Here is a 22795-nt window from a genome sequence, read left to right as displayed (position 1 = left end):
GCTGGCTCTGCTCTTTTTGCACTGGAATAAGAGCCCTTGTGTTTGCCTATTAAATGGACATCCTCTTACTCTGGGACAAACCATGGGACAATTATCACTAAACACCAACAGTGACTTGTGCTAGCTTTTTCTTAACATTTATTTATTTGAGAGGTAAAGCTATAGACAGAGAGAGGGAAAGACAGAGAGCTTGGTCTTCCATTCTCTGGCTCACTCCCCAAATAGCTACAATGGCCAGAGCTGGGCCAATCCAAAGCCAGGAGCTACTTTGGGTCTCCCACGTGGGTGCAAGGGCCCAAGCACTTGGGTCATCTTCTGCTGTTCTCCAAGGCCATGAGTAGGGAGCTGGATTCAAAGTGAACGGGTGCCCATATAGGATGCTGGCACGGCAGGCAGAGACTTAACCTACTATACCACAGCACTAGTCTCGTGTGCTGGCATGTTCCCCCCACCCCCAGAAACCATTTATTAAAACTTCATGCATTTTATCAATACAACTTTAGGAACACAGTGATGTGCTAATGTTTTCTAGTGAGCTGTGACATGCAGTCCCACAGTCAATGAAGGTTACAGTCAGGACGAGCCTGAACTGTCTCCGCACCCTACGTGATAGCCACACCTTTACTCTGTGACGCAGAACAACCAGGAATACACACTTGAGTATATAATCTGCTCTCTGCAACCTGAGGGTGGCCATCAATTTCCTCCTCTGTGGAGACACGGAGAGTTTCTCTCTACCTCCTGGTAGTGAGGCAAACCGCACTGAAGGACCCACCCCATCCCACGTGCAAACTAAGAGGACAGGCCAGAGAGCAGCTGGCACAGGGCACCCAGGAGACGAGAAGGGAACAGCCTGAACCTGCCCTGCCCCACCCTAGGCAGGCAAGTGGAGAAAGGCCACAGTCACTCTCTCTGTCCTCATTAGGACCATTTGCTCCCCTAGTCATGCACGCAGAATGGAAACCTGCAGTCTTCCTTCATTATTTATCTGAAAGTCAGAGACAGACAAACGCAGATGCCTGTCCACTGGTTGATTCATTTCTCAAATGCGGCAACAGCCAGGCTGACACCAGGAGTCCAGAACTCAGTCTCCCGTGTGGGTGGCAGGGGTCAACTTGAGCCCTCATCTGCTGCCTCCCGGGGGTGCACTGGCAGAAAACCAGAGTGGAGAGTGGAGCTGAGATTCAAGTGCAGGCACTCTGATGTGACGCACAGGCATCCAAGTCGTGACTTCATCACCGCGCCAAATGCCTGGCCCAAGTTTTCATTTCTTAAGGCACAAAAACTCTCAATGTCTTCTTTTTGCAAAAGGTAATCCCCTTACTTTAAAAACTGACATTCTCCTTTAAAATTCATCATTATCTCCTTAAAGAGAGTAAGGCAAACAGACATAAAACCACACATACGTCTAAACAAATTCAGAGTTGGTGAACTCAAGGGGCTTCCATAGCCTAGACAGCTCATAGCAAGAGGCTCGGGTGATTGCTGACAGCATAAATAAGTGTGCCAATTGTTAAATCAACAACGGGAGTCACTGGGTACATGCTCCCCGTATAGGATCTCTGTCCTTAATGTGTTTTACTATGAAACTTAAAAACAACACTACTAGTCGAACAATACCCTATACCTGGTTCGGTTGTGTGAGTGCAGCCTGTGGAAATCCCTGCTTAGTATATACTAAGTTGATCTTCAGTATATGAAGGTAATTGAAAATGAAACGTGATGAAGGGCGGGATGGGAGAGGGAGTGGGGGAGGGGAGGGCCATGGGAGGGAGGGAGGTCAGGGTTGGGGGGAAGCCACAACAATACAAAAGATGCATTTTATATTCTACTTAAAACTATTGGTTGAACTCTGTAATTAATACACAATTACTCTTAGGTGTTTAATTAATGCTGTAAGTAGTACTCAAATAGTATTTTACACTTTGTGTTTCTGTGTGGGAGCAAAATGTGGAAATCTTAACATATGCTAAATTGATCTTCTATATATAAAGATAATTGAAAATTAATCGTGATGTGAAGGGGAAGGGGAGAGGGAGTGGGAGAGGGGAGCGTTGTGGGTGGGAGGGAAGTTACGGGGGGGAGAAGCTCTTGTAATCCATAAGCTGTACTTTGGAAATTTATGCTCATTAAATAAAAAAAAAAAAAACACACACATACGTACTTTTTAGCTTTTACTGGAATGTACCTGGCGAAGTCTACAAGGAAACACTCTGCCAGGTAATGGTCTGCTGAAGACATGATTGACTTAATGACGGCCCTGCACCAGCACCGTAGCTCCGGACAATACACCACGCAGACCTGCAAAACAGAAGGCAGGCTTTATTACGTTCAGCAGTAAAACCTCTAGTCACGTGATGACAGCCCTAAAGGCTCCTCTCCACATCGTCTCAGCCTGTACCCCACTTACAGGAGATGACACAGGTGTAGGAGGCTGCCCAAACTGAGCACTGTCTCCCAGGAAAAGGCCCCCAGAAAGCAGAGATCAGCTGAAAGGAAAGTGCTAAACAGGAAGAATTCCAGCTCACCAATACAGAAGGAGTGGGAGAAATCACCATATTGAAACAAATGAGGGGCCCGTGCTGTGGCATATCCTGTAAAGCCACTACCTGCAGTGCTGGCATCCTATATTGGCGCCGGTTCGAGCCCCGGCTGCTCCACTTCCAATCCAGCTCTCTGCTATGGATGGGAAAGCAGTAGAAGATCGGCCACGTCCCTGGACCCCTGCACCAGGAGCTTCCTCCTGGTCCCTGGCATTGGATCGGCACAGCTCTGGTTGTCGCGGCCAACTGGGCAGTGTACCAGGGAGTAGAAGACCACCTCTCTCTCTCTGCCTCTCCTCTCTGCGTAACTCTGACTTTCAAATAAATAAATCACTCTTTAAAAAAAAAGAAAACAAATGAAAGTGGATTCGGGCAGTGACAGCCACTGAATGGAGAGAGCATGAAGTGAAACACTCACAGCAGTGCCACGAAGGAGGGGTCACCCTAGCATGGCTTGCAAGTGGCACTCTCTCCCATGTTAAACCCACGTGAAGGTAACAGCACGCCTGTTCTTCAAAACAAGTGACCCTCAATCTATTCACAGTGTCCTGTTTAACCACCTCTCCACAAAAGGACAGGGAGAAAGCACTAACCTCCTGGGTAAATGCTCACTGTGAGGAGCCCATCATGCTTTCCCAAACAAGACTACACTTAAAGGACCACTGACCCCGTTCCATCCCTCCAGTATGTCACTGGTATGGAAAAATAACAAATTGGTCACTAAGGACATTTGTGGGCACGAGGGAAGGAATTCAGATGAGGTCTTGTCTCCCTCCTAACGAGTGTTCATGTCCTTCCCCTCCGTGCTATTACTGAAGTTCACACTTGGAACGTGGCTGACCCAAGAGAAAATCAGACCACAGCAATGGTGGCTGAGGCTGCACGAAAGCAAAGAAGCCCTGATGTGGAGCACAGAGCAGAAACAATCCCAAGTCGGTCAAAGCCATGAGCAACCAAAGAGGGAGGCATTGGCCCAGAACTGAAAACCCCAGGTCCTCTTTGCCAAGGTCCCTATACCTGCCCTGGCTCCCACCGCCAGGAAGACGGCCCTAACACCTGGATCTGGATGGCATCTATCCCAAGGCCCCACTTGGACCTACACAAGCACCACCCCCTGCCACCATCAGCCTGAGTCTCATGCAACCCAAAAACCTAACACAAGGCAACAGCCATGAACGTTAAAATACTCTAATCACATTCATCATTCTAAGCTCCTGAAATATTTTTAACAATTATCTGGTAGACAGAGCACTCCCACCCAATGATTCAATCCCCAAGGCCCACAACAGCCGGGGGAGAGGGCGAAGGCTATGAGCTAGGAACTCAATCCAGGTCTCTCAGGTGGGTAACAGGGACCTAATTACTTGAGCTATCATCTGGTGCTTCCCAGGGTCTGTGTATTAGCAGGAAGCTAGAATCAGGAATCGAATGTAAACACTCTAACATGGTGGTGTTTCAACTACCTGGCCAAACACCCACCCCTACATCCTGATTAGTGTTTCAAGATAGGATAATTAAAGGCTGGTGCTGGTTCCAGTTCCGGCTGCTCCACTTCCAGTCTGGTTCCCTGCTAATGAGCCTGCGAAAGCAAAGGAAGATGGTCTGAGTCCTTGGGTCCCTGCACCCACGTGGGAGATCCTGATGGAACTCCTGACTCCTGGCTTCGGCCTGGCCCAGTCCTGGTCATTAAGGCCATTTGGGGATTGAACTAGAGGATGGAAGATCTATCTGTCCCTCTAACTTTGCCTTTCAACTAAATAAATCTTCAAATAATAATAAAGATACAATAAATAAAGTGCATTCAGATACATACCTGTCCTTCTTCCAACATTAATGGTTTTATTTCTATATCTTTACACATGCTGTTATAGAAGTCATTCATGGCGCTATTTAGTTTTTTTTGGTTTTTTTTTTGTTTTTTTTTTATCTTTTATTTAATGAATATAAATTTCCAAAGTACGACTCATGGGTTACAATGGCTTCCCCCCCCATACCGTCCCTCCCACCCACAACCCTCCCCTTTCCCACTCCCTCTCCCCTTCCATTCACATCAAGATTCATTTTCGATTATCTTAATATACAGAAGATCAGCTTAGTATACCTTAAGTAAGTATTTCAACAGTTTGCTCCCACACAGAAACATAAAGTGAAAAATAATAGATGATTTTTTTTAAATGATGATGAAATCAGATCTGACCTATTGTCATGTTTAATCCCAGTGAGAGTCAAGTTGGGAATTGATAATTTCTTTCTTTCTTTTTTTTTTTTTTTTTACAGAAGATCAGTTTAGTGTACATTAAGTAAAGATTTCAGTCGTTTGCACCCCCATAGAAACACAAAGTGAAATATACTGTTTGAGTACTCGTTTTAGCATTAAGCCTCAGTGTACAGCACGTTAAGGCCATAAAGCAAGTCTCAGCAAATTTAAAAGAATTAGAATCATACCATGCAGCTTCTCAGACCACAGCGGGATAAAGCTGGAAATTAGCAACTCAGGAAACCCCAGAAAGTATGCAAACACATGGAGACTGAACAACATGCTCCTGAATGAACACTGGGTCATTCAAGAAATCAAAAGAGAAATCAAAAACTTTCTGGAAGTAAATGAAGACAACAACACAACATATCAAAACTTATGGGATACAGCAAAAGCAGTATTGAGAGGCAAATTTATAGCAATAGGTGCCTATACCAAGAAATTGGAAAGGCACCAAATAAATGAGCTTTCAGCGCACCTCAAGGACCTAGAAAAACTGCAGCAAACCAAACCCAAATCTAGTAGGAGAAGAGAAATAATTAAAACCAGAGAAGAAATTAACAGGATTGAATCCAAAAAAACATTACAAAAAATCAGCCAAGCGAGAAGCTGGTTTTTTGAAAAAATAAACAAAATTGACACCCCATTGGCCCAACTAACTAAAAAAAGAAGAGAAAAGACCCAAATCAATAAAATCAGAGATGAAAAAGGAAACGTAACAACAGACACCACAGAAATAAAAAGAATCATCAGAAATTACTACAAGGACCTGTATGCCAGCAAACAGGAAAACCTATCAGAAATGGATAGATTCCTGGACACATGCAATCTACCAAAATTGAACCATGAAGACATCGAAAACCTAAATAGACCCATAACTGAAACAGAAATTGAAACAGTAATAAAGGCCCTCCCAACAAAGAAAAGCCCAGGACCAGATGGATTCACTGCTGAATTCTACCAGACATTTAAAGAAGAACTAATCCCATTTCTTCTCAAACTATTCAGAACAATCGAAAAAGAGGGAATCCTCCCAAATTCTTTCTATGAAGCCAGCATCACCTTAATCCCTAAGCCAGAGAAAGATGCAGCACTGAAAGAAAATTACAGATCAATATCCCTGATGAACATAGACGCAAAAATCCTCAATAAAATTCTGGCCAATAGAATACAACAACACATCAGGAAAATCATCCACCCAGACCAAGTGGGATTCATCCCTGGTATGCAGGGATGGTTCAACATTCGCAAATCAATCAATGTGATTCACCACATTAACAGACTGCAGAAGAAAAACCATATGATTATCTCAATTGATGCAGAGAAAGCATTTGATAAAATTCAACACCCTTTCATGATGAAAACTCTAAGCAAATTGGGTATAGAAGGAACATTCCTCAATATAATCAAAGCAATTTATAAAAAACCCACAGCCAGCATCCTATTGAATGGGGAAAAGTTGGAAGCATTTCCACTGAAATCTGGCACCAGGCAGGGATGCCCACTCTCACCACTGCTATTTAACATAGTTCTGGAAGTTTTAGCCAGAGCCATCAGACAAGAAAAAGAAATCAAAGGAATACAAATCAAGAAGGAAGAAGTCAAACTATCCCTCTTTGCAGACGATATGATTCTGTACTTAGAGGATCCAAAGAACTCTACTAAGAGACTATTGGAACTCATAGAGGAGTTTGGCAAAGTGGCAGGATATAAAATCAATGCACAAAAATCAACAGCCTTTGTATACACAAGCAATGCCATGACTGAGAAAGAGCTGCTAAGATCAATCCCATTCACAATAGCTACAAAAACAATCAAATACCTTGGAATAAACTTAACCAAGGACGTTAAAGATCTCTACGATGAAAATTACAAAACCTTAAAGAAAGAAATAGAAGAGGATACCAAAAAATGGAAAAATCTTCCATGCTCATGGATTGGAAGAATCAACATCATCAAAATGTCCATTCTCCCAAAAGCAATTTATAGATTCAATGCAATCCCAATCAAGATACCAAAGACATTCTTCGCAGATCTGGAAAAAATGATGCTAAAATTCATATGGAGGCACAAGAGACCTCGAATAGCTAAAGCAATCTTGTACAACAAAAACAAAGCCGGAGGCATCACAATACGAGATTTCAGGACATACTACAGGGCAGTTGTAATCAAAACAGCATGGTACTGGTACAGAAACAGATGGATAGACCAATGGAACAGAATTGAAACACCAGAAATCAACCCAAACATCTACAGCCAACTTATATTTGATCAAGGATCTAAAACTAATTCCTGGAGCAAGGACAGTCTATTCAATAAATGGTGCTGGGAAAACTGGATTTCCACGTGCAGAATCATGAAGCAAGACCCCTACCTTACACCTTACACAAAAATCCACTCAACGTGGATTAAAGACCTAAATCTACGTCCTGACACCATTAAGTTATTAGAGAACATTGGAGAAACCCTTCAAGCTATTTAGTTTTTGATAGTCGACTTCATGATCCAAAAAGGGACTACATCCTTTTATAATAACCCAGAAGCAATCTGGATCTTCAACCTGCAGAATTTTTAAAAGATTATAAAATCATGCATGATTTCTTTTAAAACCAAATAAACCTTAGAACCATGTAACTTTCTAATTTAAGTGATCTATCATTTTTGACAACTACCTTTCTCTTAAATGGTCATACCAAGAGCCAAAGATAAAATTTAAAACATGTGATCAATAATATGCAATTCTCAATTATGTAGTACAACTCAAAAAGCAATCAGTTCTATTTGGTCTCCTGTAGCTTAAAAATATAAATATTAAAAATATTCTTATTATTAAAATACCTATTAAACCATCCATATATATAAAAGGTTCAGAACATTTTTAGTATTCTTTTTGTGTAAGAAAAATAAGTATGAATATATATACAGCCTGCTCATATTTTTTTAAATGACAGCAGATGAACCAAAACAAATACAGATTACCTCCTACAGGAGAAAAGAATGGAGTAGAAAGAATAAGGATGAAACTTAGACTGACTTCTCTGAATGGGTCTTATCTACTATTGTTATTATTACCTACTATTGTTATCTACTATTGTTATTTTTATTGTTAGGGGAAAGAATTATAAAATGGAAAATTAAATTTTTTAAAAGATTTTATTTATTTGAGAGGTAGAGTTAGAGAGAGAGGGAGAGACAGAGAAAAAGGTCTTTCATCCGCTAGTTCAATCCCCAAATGCCCACAACGGCCAGAGCTGGGCAGATCCGAGACCAGGAGCCAGGAGCTTCTTCTGGGTCTCCCATGCAGGTGAAGGGGCCCAAATACTTGGACCATCTTTTACTACTTTTCCAGCCCATACAATAGAGCTGGATAGAAGAGGAGTAGCTAAGACATGAACTGGCGCCCATAAGGGATGCTGGCACCACAGGCAAAGGCTTAGCCTATTATGCCACAGCACCAGTCACCCCAAAATTAAGTTTGATTGACAACATCACTAAAAACTCATGATTTGGGGCAGACGCTGTGGTGCAGTGGGTTAAAGCCCTGGCCTGAAGCGCCAGCATTCCATAGGGGTGCCGGTTCGAGTCCCGGCTGCTCCACTTCCATATCCAGCTCTCTGCTGTGGCCTGGGAAAGCAGCAGAAGATGGCCCAAGAACTTGGGTCCCTGCACCCATATGGGAGACCTGGAGGAAGCTCCTGGCTTCCGACTGGCACAGCTCCAGCCGTTGCAGCCATCTGGGGAGTGAACCAGCAGATGGAAGACCTCTCTTTCTGTCTCTACCTCTCTGTGTAACTCTTTCAAATAAATAAAATTAAATTTTAAAAAAGAACTCAAGATTTGTTTTTTGACAGGGAGAGTTAAACAGTGAGAGAGAGAGAGAGAGAAAGGTCTTCCTTCTGCTGGCTCACCCCCCAAATGGCCGCTACAGCCAGGATGCTGTGCTGATCCGAAGCCAGGAGCCAGATGCTTCCTCCTGGTCTCCCATGGGGTGCAGGGCCCAAGCACTTGGGCCATCCTCCACTGCACTCCCTGGCCACAGCAGGGAGCTGGCCTGGAAGAGGGGCAATCGGGACAGACTCCGGCGCCGCGACCGGGACTAGAACCTGGTGTGCCGGCGCCGCAAGGCGGAGGATTACCCTAGTGAGCCGCAGCACTGGCCAATAAAATTAAATTTTAAAAAAGAACTCACGATTTTTTTCTTTTGACAGGCAGAGTTAGTGATAGAGAGAGAAAGGTCTTCCTTCTGTTGGCTCACCCCCCAAATGGCCGCTACAGCCAGCGTGCTGCGCCGATCTGAAGCCAGGAGCCAGGTGCTTCCTCCTGGTCTCCCATGGGGTGCAGGGCCCAAGGACATGGGCCATCCTCCACTGCCTTCCCGGGCCACAGCAGAGAGCTAGACTGGAAGAGGAGCAACCGGGACAGAATCCAGCGCCCCAACTGGGACTAGAACCTGGGGTGCCAGTGCCACAGGCGGAGGATTAGCTAAGTGAACCACAGATCCAGCCAGAACGCACGATTTTTCAGAGGTTTTCCCTAACTCTGTCTACTGAAAAGGTATGGAAGCAGAAACACCCAGAGATATGGAGTCTAAGTTACCAGTGGCAGGAATAGAAGAGTTCATCTTAGTAATCATATTATTTTTCTGAATGTTTGACTATTCTCATAATAAATAACTGGAAAATGAATAGCAGTCATTCTGGCAAGGACAAAATAGTTTATAAGTTACACACACATCACAATTATGAACCCTGAAAAAACACAAAATAAATGAAGAGCTAGCAAAAGCAACAGACACTGGAGAGCTGACCCTCGAAAGAAGGAACTTCACTGGGCACTATCCCAGAACACCTCCCAGTTGTACAGAGTGGCAACAACTCAACACAAAGTCACACTGTGGCTCGAGGAATCAGAGCTGTCAGTGCCAGTGAGGATTAGGGGGAGAAATTCTGAAACAGCCATAGAGGGAGCCCTGATGTCTGCACATCAACACCCCCCCCCATCCTTGCCAAGTCCTGAACGGCAATGGGGGAGACAGCAAGGAGTATGGAGTACGTGAGCAGTGCAGGGCTCAGAGGAGCACGCAGTTACAGCTGCTGCCCCTAGAAACAGCACTCCGGGCATGTGGCTCCATTCAGTCCTTCGCACTCAGAGACAACCAGATTCCGGCTTCCAGCAGCACAAGGCCACAACCCTGGGATGACTGCAATTATTCATTAAAGTGCTTGCTTGAGTGGTGAGCATGTGGCCTAACAGTCATGACACTCACTGAATCCCCCCACCAAAGTGCTAAAGATTCAATATTCAGTTCCAGCTCCTGACTCCAGCTTCCTGCTAATGCAGAGCCTGGGAGGCAGCAGTGATGGCCCAACTGGGTTCCTGCTACCCATGCAGGAGACCTGGAATGGGTTCCCTACTGCCAGCTTTGGCTTCAGTCCAGTCCTGGCTATGGTAGGCGTTTGGGAAGTGTATCAGTAGATAAGAGCTATTTCTCTCCCCCGACCCCTGTCACTCTTAAATAAAATTGATAAATAAATAAGCCTGCCTGCCTGCCTGCCTGCCTGCCTGCCTGCCTGCCAGAGAAAGCTCCACAATGCCAGAAGAACTGACTGTTCAGGCTATCATCTGAGGCAGGCCCCAACCTTCCATTCTTAGAGACTTCACTCAAAAAAGCTTACAAATCTGGAAGTGTGTCCCTGCTCAGTAGCCACTCCTATGAGGCCAGGGCCGCCATGCCAGTTTCTGCAAGAAGACAGCGTGCTAACTTCCATAACTTCCAGCTAGCACACACAGCTGGGATCACGCATTTACCCTGAATGACCTCTTCTCACTCTTCCCTTGAGCTGTGCCAACCCCAGCCCTCCCTTTAAAACACCCAGGCACCTCTGCACCACTGGTAATGGAGCTCAGCTCTCTTCAGGAGGTACTGAATAAAATCTGTTTTCACTGCTTTAACTAGTATCTGGCCTCCAAAAAAAAAAAAAAAAAAGCCTGGACACTCACCCCAAGGAAAGAGTGGAGCCCGCCAAGCAGAGGAAGCAGCTCAGGGTTCAGTGCCGGAGCAGAGCCCTCCCTGCAGAACAAGAGCCTGTGCTCTCACGGCAACAGCAAAGCAGGGTGCAGGAACCAAGCCTCCCCAAGTGTGGCAGAGGCCTTTGTCTTTTACTTAAACTTGTTTCTAGCTGACACCATTGAAGTTGTGCTAGAGGCTTTCCCAAGGTCTAAAGAAGAAAGAGAAATCTGTCCTGGGAATGAAATGTGGCTGTCATCGGCTTACCTATGAAGGCTTCAACTGTAATCCCTATTGGCTTCTATGCAACCATTACAGGTTCTGCAATGATGTTAACCCTTGCCAGACAGCAGGTGACTAAATGAAAAATGGCCATTTAACAGATCTCAGGTTGATAAAACTGATTTCCAGTTTTATAAAAAATAAAATTCCATATAAATGTAATTCTGACATTAATTCAAAGTATGATACAATGCCAGTATCTTCAGTCATCTGTAAAGGGCTCATCGCCCCTTCCGCATTCCTTCTGCCCTCAGCCCACCCCCTCCCCATTTCCTCCCTTCCTTCTGACAACCAGTGCAACCTCCTCTGGTTGGGGAACCAGGTGCAACCTCCCCCAGACTCCTTGCAAAACAACTAATTAAATAGATGAGCTGCACAGGGCAGCTTTCTAATTAGATTTGAGGAAAGTTCCCAAGGCTTCCCAGAGCCCCCAGTTCCACTTTCCACCAGCTGCAAAGTCTTCTCCCTCCCCCACAGCGACAGTGGCAAACTCCCTCCTTAACCAGGTAAAACCCCAGCCCCAAGTGCACTCCAGACCAGACTTTTCTAGAACAGGATGCTTTTCCCTCTTTGCCTTAATGAAGTGGCCTGTCTCCGTTGATGTCAGTTCTCTCATCCCGGGGCGGTGGGGGGAGGGGGGTACAAAAGGCCAGAACCCCAGCTACTCCAACCCTAACAATCTGTGTGTAGTTGCTAAATGTAAGTTGGGTAAAGGTAAATGAGATACATGTGTCCACAAGTAAACTTAGGTACTCTTAACACCTTACAGTCTATGAAAAACTCTGGATTTGTTGACAAATAGGTTTTCATAAGCTGTCTATAAATAAAAATAATTCAAGACTGCTCAGAAGTAACTAAGGTTGAAATTCGGGATATTCTTTTAAATTGTGATTTTCAATGTAAATCAAGAAAATCAACAGATGGAAAAAAGGTTGCCAAGTCAAAGCTGTGCTTCTTAGTGATAAAGAAAGGACATGGATTGTAAGATTGGAATGGAAAAGATAAAACGGTTTAGGTAAGCTGCAAAAGGTGTGTGGAAGTCTTAAATGGTTATACAATTTTTTTGTTAGCTACAAAAGTTATCAATCTGTTTTTTTTTTTTTTGACGTAAGATTAAAATCTGATCCTCTGTAAAAGCAATGAGGTTGATGAAATACTTAAGTGTTAATAGATATTTGGGAAAATAGTCTTTTTGTATCCTACTGAGATAATCGTTGTCTCATTAAGTTCTACTTGTTTAAAAACAGCTGAGTTTTAAAAGTTTCAAAGTTTTAAAAGTCTGTTTAAATATGGACTTGTTTTACATGTCAAGCATAGAAAGCCAAGACACTGTGGCAAAAATGTTCTACATGAAGGATCTCCGTGAGGCCCCAGTGGAAAGCAGCAGCCATCAAAAGAGGATGTACTTTTCTCTAAAGGGAGGAGAGAACTTCCACTTTGCTTCTGGCCTTGTCCAAATACTGAGAGTTGTGGACTCAAAAGGCTTCCTTAGTCTAGGCAGCTCATGTCAACAGCCTCGGGTGGTCACTGACATCATAGATTAAAAAAAAATTAACACTCTTAAGATTTCTTTATTTGAAAGTCAGAGTTAGAGAGGTCTTCCATCTGCTGGTTCACTCTCCAATTGGCCGCAATGGCCGGAGCTGTGCCAATCTGAAGCCAGGAGCCGGCGCCCACGTGAGATGTTGGCGCTTCAGGCCAGGGCGTTAACCTGTTGCACCAGAGCCAGCCCCATTAATTTTTTTTTTTGTCTTTTCTTTTCTTTTTTTTTCTTCCGACAGGCAGAGTGGACAGTGAGAGAGAGACAGAGAGAAAGGTATTCCTTTTTGCCGTTGGTTCACCCTCCAATGGCCGCTGCAGCCGGCGCACCGGGCTGATCCAATGGCAGGAGCCAGATACTTATGTGCAGATTGTGTGTCTATATAAAAATTATTAAAAACTGCTAAATTAACACAAATTACCTTTCTGGTGCACCTGACTTAAATAAATATGATAAATAGGCTGTTCTCAATTTGTTGGTACAGAAAAACTAAAAAAAAATTTTTTTTTAAGTTATTGACATGTTTGCATTTGGGTCTGCTGGTCAAACAAGTTGCACTTGTGTTAGGTATTTGCAACCATAAAGGTATACTATTTATCTAAAAACAATATAGTTAGAGGTATAATACAGTGCTCATTGCTCCCTCTAAAGTCTAAGTTAAAGTTGTTCTTGGCAAATTAATAACAAAATTTATAGACAAATTAGTGAAACCATCTTCATGTTTTGATCTTAAAGAACATAGCTCTCCTCATGGGCACTGCATTGTTTCAAAAAAAAAAAACTGTCAAAACATGCCTGTGACTACAGACTTCTAGCTCAGCCACCAAAGATTAAGGACAGAACTCAACAACCCCTTAACTGACATCTTAGAGGATGCCTCTGTGGTCTGCTTTAGCAGGAGGAATGTAAAGATAGCTGTCAAGCCAACTAATAGCTACTTTACACAGTGTTCTGCCATCAACGAGACCCAGTGAGGCCAGTCCATCCCAAATGGCATCAGGCTTCAATTTGGAAAGCCAGGAGATGGGGCAAACAGCCATCCTGAAAAAAGCCAGCCTCTACCAAATTCTGTCAAGAGCTGGGTGAATGGAATTGCCTTGGGGCTGAAGGGATCCCAGGTTAGAACCACAGATCCTACTGGCTCCAACCTCAAAGAGCCCTTTACTCTGCCCGGCTTCCAAGATAACTACTGCCATTGAGGGCAAGGCCTTGGGTCAAGACAGGCAGGACTGCAATCTTCCTTTCAGAAGTGCCACCTCTTCTGTACTAACCTCCTGTTCAAGCCAGCTCTTCTCCCAGGCCGCCTAGGTAATGGAGTCAACAGGGCGTCTTCCCTCAAGAGGTTCACACCTTTCTTATGATGTCTCTTCCACTATCCCATGTAAAGACAGAGGTCGGGCCTCATACGTACCTGGCCAGGCCTACATGCCTCTCTCTGTGAGAAAACCTGCTCCTGGTTTAGAGAACACATTTCCTAGGTACTCTAATAACGATTCAATCTTTTTGTTTTAGATCCTGTTGTATCTAATTTGCTTGTTAGACCTGCAAATTCCAGACGTAGAAAGCCACAAAGTGGGGAAAAGTCCTCTATTGTAAAAAAGCCTTCTCGGGGCTGGCGCTATGGTGCAGCAGGTTAACACCCTGGCCTGAAGTGCTGGCATCCCAGATGGGCGCTGGTTCGAGTCCCAGCTGCTCCACTTCCGATCCAGCTCTCTGCTATGGCCTGGGAAAGCAATAGAAGATGGCCCAAGCTCTTGGGCCCCTGCACCTGCGTGGGAGACCAGGAAGAAGCTCATGGCTCCTGGCTTCAGATCGGCGTAGCTCTGGCCATTGTGGCAAATTGGGGAGTGAAACAACGGAAGGAATACCTTTATCTCTGTCTTTCCCTCTCACTGTCTAACTGTACCTCTCAAATAAATAAAATCTTTAAATCAAATAAAAAAGCCTTCAAACAGATAAAACAAACTCTTAGAAATAAACAGACCCTTGTTCCATCCACCCCTACTACAGTCAAAGTCCTCAAGATAGCTCCCTGGACCCACCACAACACAGACAGGCAGGTGGGCTGACACTGGAGTGCAGCTCAAATCCAGCAATACCGTACAAGCTGAGCCTCTGACACAGGAGGGTCAGCCCTAAAGAGACCAGCAGGGCCGGTTGCTGCAGAGAAACTCTGGAAGTGGACTGACTTACGCAGGGCCGAAGCTTGAGGGAACAGCTGCCCAGTTAAATAAATGCAGCGATCCTTTAGTTTTTGTCTCTTTAGATTGGTTTTAAAATTTTAAGCAACTTTTGTATACAAATAGGTGATGAGGACAAGATCATAAAAAAATTACTGATCAAACGAAAAAGGTCACCCTTGGGGCAGGGGTTGTCCATCCACCTCAGCGGAGGGCCCGACTGGACCCTCAGCACCATGGACTATGCGCCTTGAGGGGTGGCTGACAGTAATGGAGGCCGTTCATGCGATGCTGCGCAGTGCTGGGGGTGGGAACCCCCCTAGCATCTGTGGGGGCCACAATTAAGAAACGGCTGTTTTCCCCTGAAGTGATCTAGAAATACAACACAATTCCAGCAGGTTTAATGATGGATTTTTGCAGGGAAGGGGTGGTTACAAATCAGCATGCTAATAATGAGATCCTCCTTGGAAAGACAAAGGAATTAGGGGCTGGTGCTGTGGCGCAGCGGGTTAAAGCCACAGCCTGCAGCGGCGGCAAAAAATATAGGCGTCGGTTGGAGTCCTGGCTGCTCCACTTCCAATCCAGCTCTCTGCTATGGCCTGGGAAAGCAGCAGAAGATGGCCCAAGTCCTTGGGGCCCGGCACCTGCGTGGGAGACCTGGAAGAAGCTCCTGGCTTCAGATCAGATAAGCTCTAGGTGTTGCAGTCATTTGGGGAGTGAACCAGCAGAGGGAAGACCTCTCTCTCTGGCTCTACCTCTCTCTGTAACTCTCACTTTCAAATAAATAAAAATAAATCTTTTATTTAAAAAAAAAAGACAAAGGAATTAGAACAGCCTAAATAATCATGAGGAAGAAGAACACAACTGGAGGACTCACTATCCGACCTCAAGTCCAAGTCTCAGCTGTGAGTCTACAGCCATCAGGTGAGGCTGGCGCTGGAGAAAGGGCGTGGGTTCCAGTCACAGCTGCTCTACTTCCAATCCACCTCCCTGTAATGTAATGTGCCTGGGACAGCAGTGGAGGATGGCCCAAGCGCTTGAGCCCCTGCACCCACAAAGGAGACCCAGATGGAGTCGGGGCTCCTGGCTTTGGCCTGGCCCAGCTCCCACCTTTGTGGCCAATTCAAGAGTGAACCAGCAGATGGAAGATCTCTAACTCTGTCAAAATCATCAATCTTTAAAAAACAAACAAACAAAAAACCTTACAATACTAACTGTATATAGGGATGAAGAGCAAATAGAACTCATACTTTTTTTTTTTTATTAGATAGAGTTACTGAGAGAAACAGAGAGAAAGGTCTTCCTTTCGTTGGTTCACAACCCAGATGGCTGCTATGGCCGGCGCATTGCGCCGATCCGAAGCCAGGAGCCAAGTGCTTCCTCCTGGTCTACCATGCGGGTGCAGGGCCCAAGCACTTGGGCCATCCTCCACTGCCTTCCCGGGCCACAGCAGAGAGCTGGACTGCAAGAGGAGCAACTGGGACTAGAACCCAGAGCCCACATGGGATGCCGGCGCTGCAGGTGCAGGATTAACCAAGTGAGCCACGGCGCTGCGCCCCCCCCCCCTTTTATTAGACAGGCAAAGTCAGACAGTGAGAGAGAGAAAAAGGGAACTCAGACATTTTTGACAGAAATGCAAAAAGGCAGTTATGCTGGAACACAGTCCATCAGTTTCTCATAAAGTTAAAACACAAGCAATTCCATCCTAGTTATTCTCCCAAATGAAATGAACTCGAGTCCATACAACTACCTGTAGGCAAAGATTATAGCAGTGTTGTTCATCATCTCCCTAAACTGAAACAACTCAAGTGGCCTGTGAGTATAAACTGCTGTGTGTGCACACCACGGAATACTACTCTGCCACTGACCCTATGCAGCAACACAAAGCAGTATCCAGTGTGTCGTCTTTGAAGAAGCCACAGTGAAAGGCCACTACTGCTCTGGGATTCTGCACGCACCCATTTCTGTGACATTCTAGAAAAGAAAAACTAATAGCAGCAGAAAACAATCTTCTTTATAAAGCATTACAGGTAGAGAAAGATACAGCTACAAAGGAGCGTCATCATGGGAATATGGGGAAGTGAGGAAATGCTTCTGCATTTTGACTGTGGGGGTGATTTCACGATGCTATGCATTTTTCAAAATACAGAAGTCTACACAAAAAGGAATGAATTTTTCTGTAAATAAATTATACATCAATTAAAAAATAGGGGTGGGCTTTTGTCATAGCAGTGAATCCTCAGGCCGGGTCTGCGTTCCACATGGGAGTGCTTAGGTTTCCGTCCACGTTCTGATGCAGATTCCAGCTTGCTGCTAATCAGTGCACACTCTAGGAGGCCTCTTGACCACGGCTTGAGTGACTGGGTCCCTGTCCTCAGTGTGGGGGACTCAGGTTGAGTTCCCAGCTCCAAGCTTTGGCCTGGCCCCGCCTTGGCTACTGTGGGCATCTGGGGTGCGAACAAAGGGATGGGAGAGCTCTGTCTCTCCTTGTGTCTCTACCTTTCAAATAGATAAGAGTTTGGTAGGTGTCCCAATATCGATACTATTTTCCACACTTTTCTGCATCTCCAATGCATTTTCTAATAAAAAGTTAAAATTTTTAAATTAATCTGAATTTTTAAAAAAGATTTACTTATTTATTTCAAACGCAGAGTTAGAGAGGGAGGGAGGCAGAGAGGGGGACAGAGAGAGATCTTCTACCCACCAATTCACTCCCCAAATGGTTGCAATGACCAGGGCTGGACCAGGCTGAAGCCAAGAGCTTCATCTGGGTCTCCCACACGGGTGGCAGAGGCCCAAGCACTTGTGTCATCTTCTGTTGCTTTCCCAGGCACATTAGCAGGGAGCTAGATCTTAAGTGGAGCAGACGAGATTTGAACAGGTGCCCATATGGGGTCCTGACATCACAGGTGGTAGCTTACCTTGCTATACCACAATGCTGGCCCCAGCATCAATTTTTTTTAAAACATCTTGTCCTCTGACGTGGCATAACTTATGTAGCATTTTTACTAAAAATGTCTAACCTAAATATATTAATATAGTTATAATTATTAAGGAATATTTTGCAAAGTGACCGCCCTTATTCTTCAGAAATTTCAGTACCATCAAAGATAGACCGATGTACTGCCTTAATGAACTCTACAAGGCCATGACAATTAAATGCATGTGTAGTTCTGGGTTCTTTATCAGAAAAAACAAGCTACAGTAGACCTTATCAGGACAAAGGGAGTACAGACTGTGTATCAGGGTAACAGTGTTGCACCAACATTAAATTTCTCAAGTGTGATGATTACATTATAGTTCTATAAGAGGAGGTCTTTGTTCCTAGAAAAATCAGTTAAGTGCTCTGAGTTCTAGAGTCATTCTCAAATGGCTCAACCAAAAAAGAAAAAGTAATTTTTACATACACATATTTCTGAAGTGCAAACGCAGCAAAGCGTTACCAACCAGTTAGTGTGGGTGTAGTACACACAGGTATTCATGATGCTGTTTTTGTGTTTGAAAACTTTCCAAAGACTAATTTAGGAAAGACGTTTACAAAGCATTCTTAGGGGTGGGCGTTTGGGGCAGCAGTCAGCTCACGGCTTGGGACACTCAGAGTGCGTGGTTCACATCAAGGCCACACAACCACCAATCCAGCTTCCTGCCAACGTGCCTACTGGTCAGGCAGCAGATGATGGCTCAAGCACTGTGGCGCTGTCACCCACGTGGGAGACCAGGACTGAGCTCTAGGCTCCCAGCTTTGGCCTGGCCCAGCCCTGGCTGCTGTGGGCATTCTGGAGTAAACCAGCAGACGGAAGAACTCTGCTGACCTGTTTTCCCAATGAAAATACATAAATAATTTTTTTAATGTTAAATGCTGAGGCTGCTAGAATGTTTCATTAAAAAAAATCTGCTTCTAAAGCCTGTAAAATGCAAGCCAGGCCCAGTTTTTGCAGACAGCAACACACACAGTTCTAGTTGCCAGTTCCTCCAGGAGCTTCCCAGGGAAGGCCGAGGACTACTGCTTTCTGCCACTCTCCAAGGCCACGTGCCCAGCCATCAGGGTGCTACGGCCTCCCAGATTTCAAACACAGAAGTGTGTGGCCCGGGCTGCTTTCCTCATATATGCTGTGTGTACTTATGTATTTGAAAAGCAGAGTGACAGAGAGAGATGGACAGCAAGAGCAAGGTGGGGGATGGGGAGAGAGCTCTTCCATCTGCTGGTTCACTCCCCAAATGCCCACAACAGCCAAGTCTGGGAGGAGGGAAGGAACTCCATTCTGACCTCCTACACAGGGGCAGGGGTCAAAGTACTTGGGCCATCATATGCTGCCTTCCCATGTGAGCACACAGGAAGCTGGACCAGAAGCTGAGCGGTCAGATCTGAACAGGCACCCTGAGGTGCGATGCAGACATCACACGCGGCACCTAACCAGCTGGGGCGTGCGAGCCCCTCCTCACGTTCCTGGCAGCCAACAGCTCTTCTCTGCCCTCCTTAGCCAGGAGAGGTCTCGTCCCCGCCAGATGTGGCAGAGTCTCCTGCAGGCCGGACTCTTCAGGAACAGCACAGCTGCCCTGCTACAGGGCTCCTGGTGATGCGGCTCTCCAGGTACAGCTCTCGCCTCTGTCTGCGTCACTCAGGGAGGCTGCTGTCTTCTGGGTCGCTGCTTCTCTTCTCTGCCGGGTTCCTGTCTCATGACCACCAAGAACCAGTTCGAGTCCCGCCTGTTCCACTTCTGATCCAGCTCCCTGGGAATGTGCCTCGGGGTCCCAGTGCTTGGTCCCCTGCCACCCACATGATAGGCCCGGATGGAGTTCCTGGTTCCTGGCTTCAGATTCTGCCAGATCTGGCTGTTGCGGCCATTTGAGGAATGAACCAGTGGATGGAAGACCTCCCTCTCTGTTGGTCTCTGTCATTCTGTTCTTCAAATTAGTAAATCTTTTTAAAAAGTTGTGGCAAACTCCAGATAAAATTCATCCTTTTGAGCAATTTTAAGTGTACAGTTCAGTAGCATTACGTAGACCGGCACTGTTGTGCAACCATGAGCACCAGCCATCTCCAGAATTCCTCACCTTGCAAAACTGAATCTCTGCCCTGTACGCACAAACCCAACCTCTGGCAGCTGCCATTCAACTCGCCCACAGAATCATACAGCACGTGGGCCTTTCTGCTTGGCTCACCTCACTTCATATGACATCCTCATGTGTAAGAGGACACCTCCAAACTAACTAATGTGAAAGCTAAATAATTTCCCATCCTCCATGCACACCACCCTGAGGGTACCCCATCACCTGTTGATGGGCACAGGGTGGGAGGGGGCACCATATCCATGGAAATGCCACATCAATCTGGATCAGGACAGCCGGAACCTGGACCTCACTGGGGCACATACTCCTATAAGGGACAGAAGATTTGCTCCAAGGGTGAGCCAGGTCGCAGTCATAAGTGGAGGCCGGGCAGAGCTGAGGGGAGACATAAGCAGGTTCCAGGGCCCAACACACAGACGGGCTCCCAAGCAGGAGGGCACGAGCCCAGCACTTCTTGCCCAAGTCCTGCACCCACGGGCGTGCACGTGGCAGGATGGGTGAGAGCCCTTTCACAGGAAGGAATTGGGACTGACATATTTAGGACTGATGGATAACATCTGACTAGTGCAGAGGAGCCTCCCAGGGAGACCTGAAATCCCTTCAAAGTCTGAGAGCCGGGGCCGACGCCATGGCTTGCTTGGTTCATTCTCTGCCTGGGGCGCCAGCGAACCATATGGCGCCGGGTTCTAGTCCCAGTTGCTCCTCTTCTAGTCCAGCTCTCTGCTGTGGCCCGGGAGGGCAGTGGAGGATGGCCAAGTGCTTGGGCCCTGCACCCGCATGGGAGACCAGGAGGAAGCGCCTGGCTGCTGGTTTCAGATCGGCGCAGCATGCCGGCCGTGGCGGCCATTTGCGGGGTGAACCAAAGGAAGGAAGACCTTTCTGTCTGTCTGTCTCTCTCACTGTCCCTAACTCTGTCAAATAAATAAAACAGATTGAAAAGTCTGAGAGCCAGGCCTCCTTGCAAGGAGTCAGCGGCTTCGGGGGTGTGTGACGCTCTGGTCGGGTGAATCCACAGAACACAAACACCACCCATCCCCCTCCTTCGCGGCGCCCCTCCCCATCCCACACCCTGGCTCTGGTTTGTAAACTCCCTCCTCCAGCCCCTCCCCTCCGGCTTCCTCAGGAGCCCTCCCAGCACCTCAAGTCTCCAAGGTGGCAGCCCATGCCCGCCCCGGGGACCAGGACACCCGTGTGAGGAGAGGGCGTGTGGGGGAGGGGGGGTCCCAGAAGCCGAGCCCCGAGGGCGGCGGGGGAAGGGTGGGAGCCAGGTCCACGGTTCCCCGCGAGGGCCCTAACCTAGGGCGGACGTGGGCTGGGGTGTGCGGGGCACCAACACACCTGCCAACGTGCCCGAGTCAGGCATGCACACCTAGTACGGGACAGCTCGCAGCAACCGCCCTCCGGGGTCGTCCGGAACAGCGCACGCGCCCCCTTCTGAAGCGACCCCCACCCGCACTCCAGCCTCCCGCCTGCGCCGACCCGGGCCCGACCGTCCGTGCGCGGGCCGCTCGCTCACCTTGAGCACCAGGACCTCGAGCATCTTCGCCGCGCCTCTGGCCCGCTCGCCCTGGACCACGCGCCCGGCGGCGGGCGTGGCGGGCGTGGCGGGCGTGGCGAGCCGCGCTGCCCCTGCCATCGCCCCGGGGGCGGCCCCTGCCATCGCGCCAGACCCCTCAGGCCTCTGCGGGGGCCGCGCCCACCAGCTCGACGGGGACTCCAGCTTCCTGCCCTGGACGCGCCCCCGCCTGCAGGCCGGCCGCCACGCCCCCCAGTGCCGCGCCTCGTCTTCCCACCCGACGCCGCCGCCGCGGGCGCGCTCTGGGCTCCTGGTCGGCTCCACACCGCGCCCCCGGCCTCTCGTAATGGCGCCCGCCCCCGCGCCGGCCTCGAGGCGTCCAGAAGCCACGTGGGCGCCCAACGGCCCCGGACAACGGCCGGCCTTGCGCAGCGCCGCCGTGCGGCGGGGAGGGGCGTGGGGGCCCCGCGGTGCTGGGCGCGCGGCTCGCTTCCTGGGCCGCGGGGCGCCCGGGGGCTTGGGGACCTGGGCTGGCCTCCCCGCCGGGAGCGCGCCGCGCGGGGCCTGCTGGGCTGTCCACCCCCAGCGTCCAGCGGGCCGCGCTCCCCAGGTCTCTGTGCGGGGCTTGCTTGTCTTAGCGGAAGTGTGCACGACCCCGTCCTCTGAGTGGGCCGGGGTCTGCAGCTCCTGTGACTGAAGCAGCCACCAGAGTTCTCACTTGGAAGGCTCTGTCTCCCAGTCAGGGCTCTCCGCGGGGTTCTGAGTTGGAGGAGACGACCCCCAGGAAGCGCAGCCAAGCTTGGCTCTGAGCACTGTCCCGGACAGGAGTCATCCGGCAGACAAGCAGGAAGAATAATGTCCCCTAAAGACGAAGGTAAACAGGCCGGCGCTGTGGCTTTCAACCCTGGGCCTGCGTTGCCACCGGAATCTCATATGAGCACCGGTTCAACTCCCGGCTGTTCCTCTTCTGATCCAGGTCTCAGCTTATGGCCTGGGAAAGCAGCGGAAGATGGCCCAAGTGCTTGGGCCCCTGCACCCAAGTGGAAGACCCAGAAGAAGCTCCTGGCTTCTGATTGGCCCAGCTCCGGCCATCTGGGGAGTGAACCAGCCCATAGAAGAATTTTCTGTCTTTCCCTCTCTCTCTAGCACTTAAATAAATAAATAAAAATTTTTTTAAAAAAATGAAAGAAACATCGACACCCCCCAAAAAATGTTGGGCCTAGAAGCTTTTACAGCTGAATTCCTTAGTATTTCAATGGGGGGTTGGGGGGCAACGTTTCTTAAGCTCTATGTCGAAATGTGTTAATTGGCTGATTGGGGCAACCAACAAAATAGTAGAAGACCAGATTAGAGAGAGCATGGGAATTGTTAGGTTCTGTACTTGGGGGAGCAAGATGTTC

The 22795-nt window shown here is 47.5% G+C and overlaps 1 protein-coding gene across 1 annotated transcript in view; it reads right to left on the bottom strand.

Annotated features, from left to right (window-relative positions):
• The window catches only part of LOC149124428 (putative ATP-dependent RNA helicase TDRD12), a 41030-nt gene extending 19491 nt beyond the window's left edge, over nt 1-21539 (bottom strand). The window contains exons 1-2 of the mRNA XM_089304924.1: nt 21396-21539; nt 2165-2301 (exon numbers count right to left, since the gene is read on the bottom strand). Coding sequence (XP_089161050.1) covers nt 2165-2301; nt 21396-21539 — 281 coding nt within the window. The remainder of the gene's footprint in view (nt 1-2164; nt 2302-21395) is intronic.
• Nucleotides 21540-22795: the final 1256 nt, after the last annotated feature.

Source organism: Oryctolagus cuniculus, chromosome 10 (genome assembly GCF_051225735.1).
Source record: "Oryctolagus cuniculus isolate XC-2025 breed Fujian yellow rabbit chromosome 10, ASM5122573v1, whole genome shotgun sequence".
In the NCBI taxonomy this organism is placed as follows: Eukaryota; Metazoa; Chordata; class Mammalia; order Lagomorpha; family Leporidae; genus Oryctolagus; species Oryctolagus cuniculus.
Note: the sequence above shows the minus strand (reverse complement) of the source record. Positions and strands in the feature narration are given on the sequence as shown.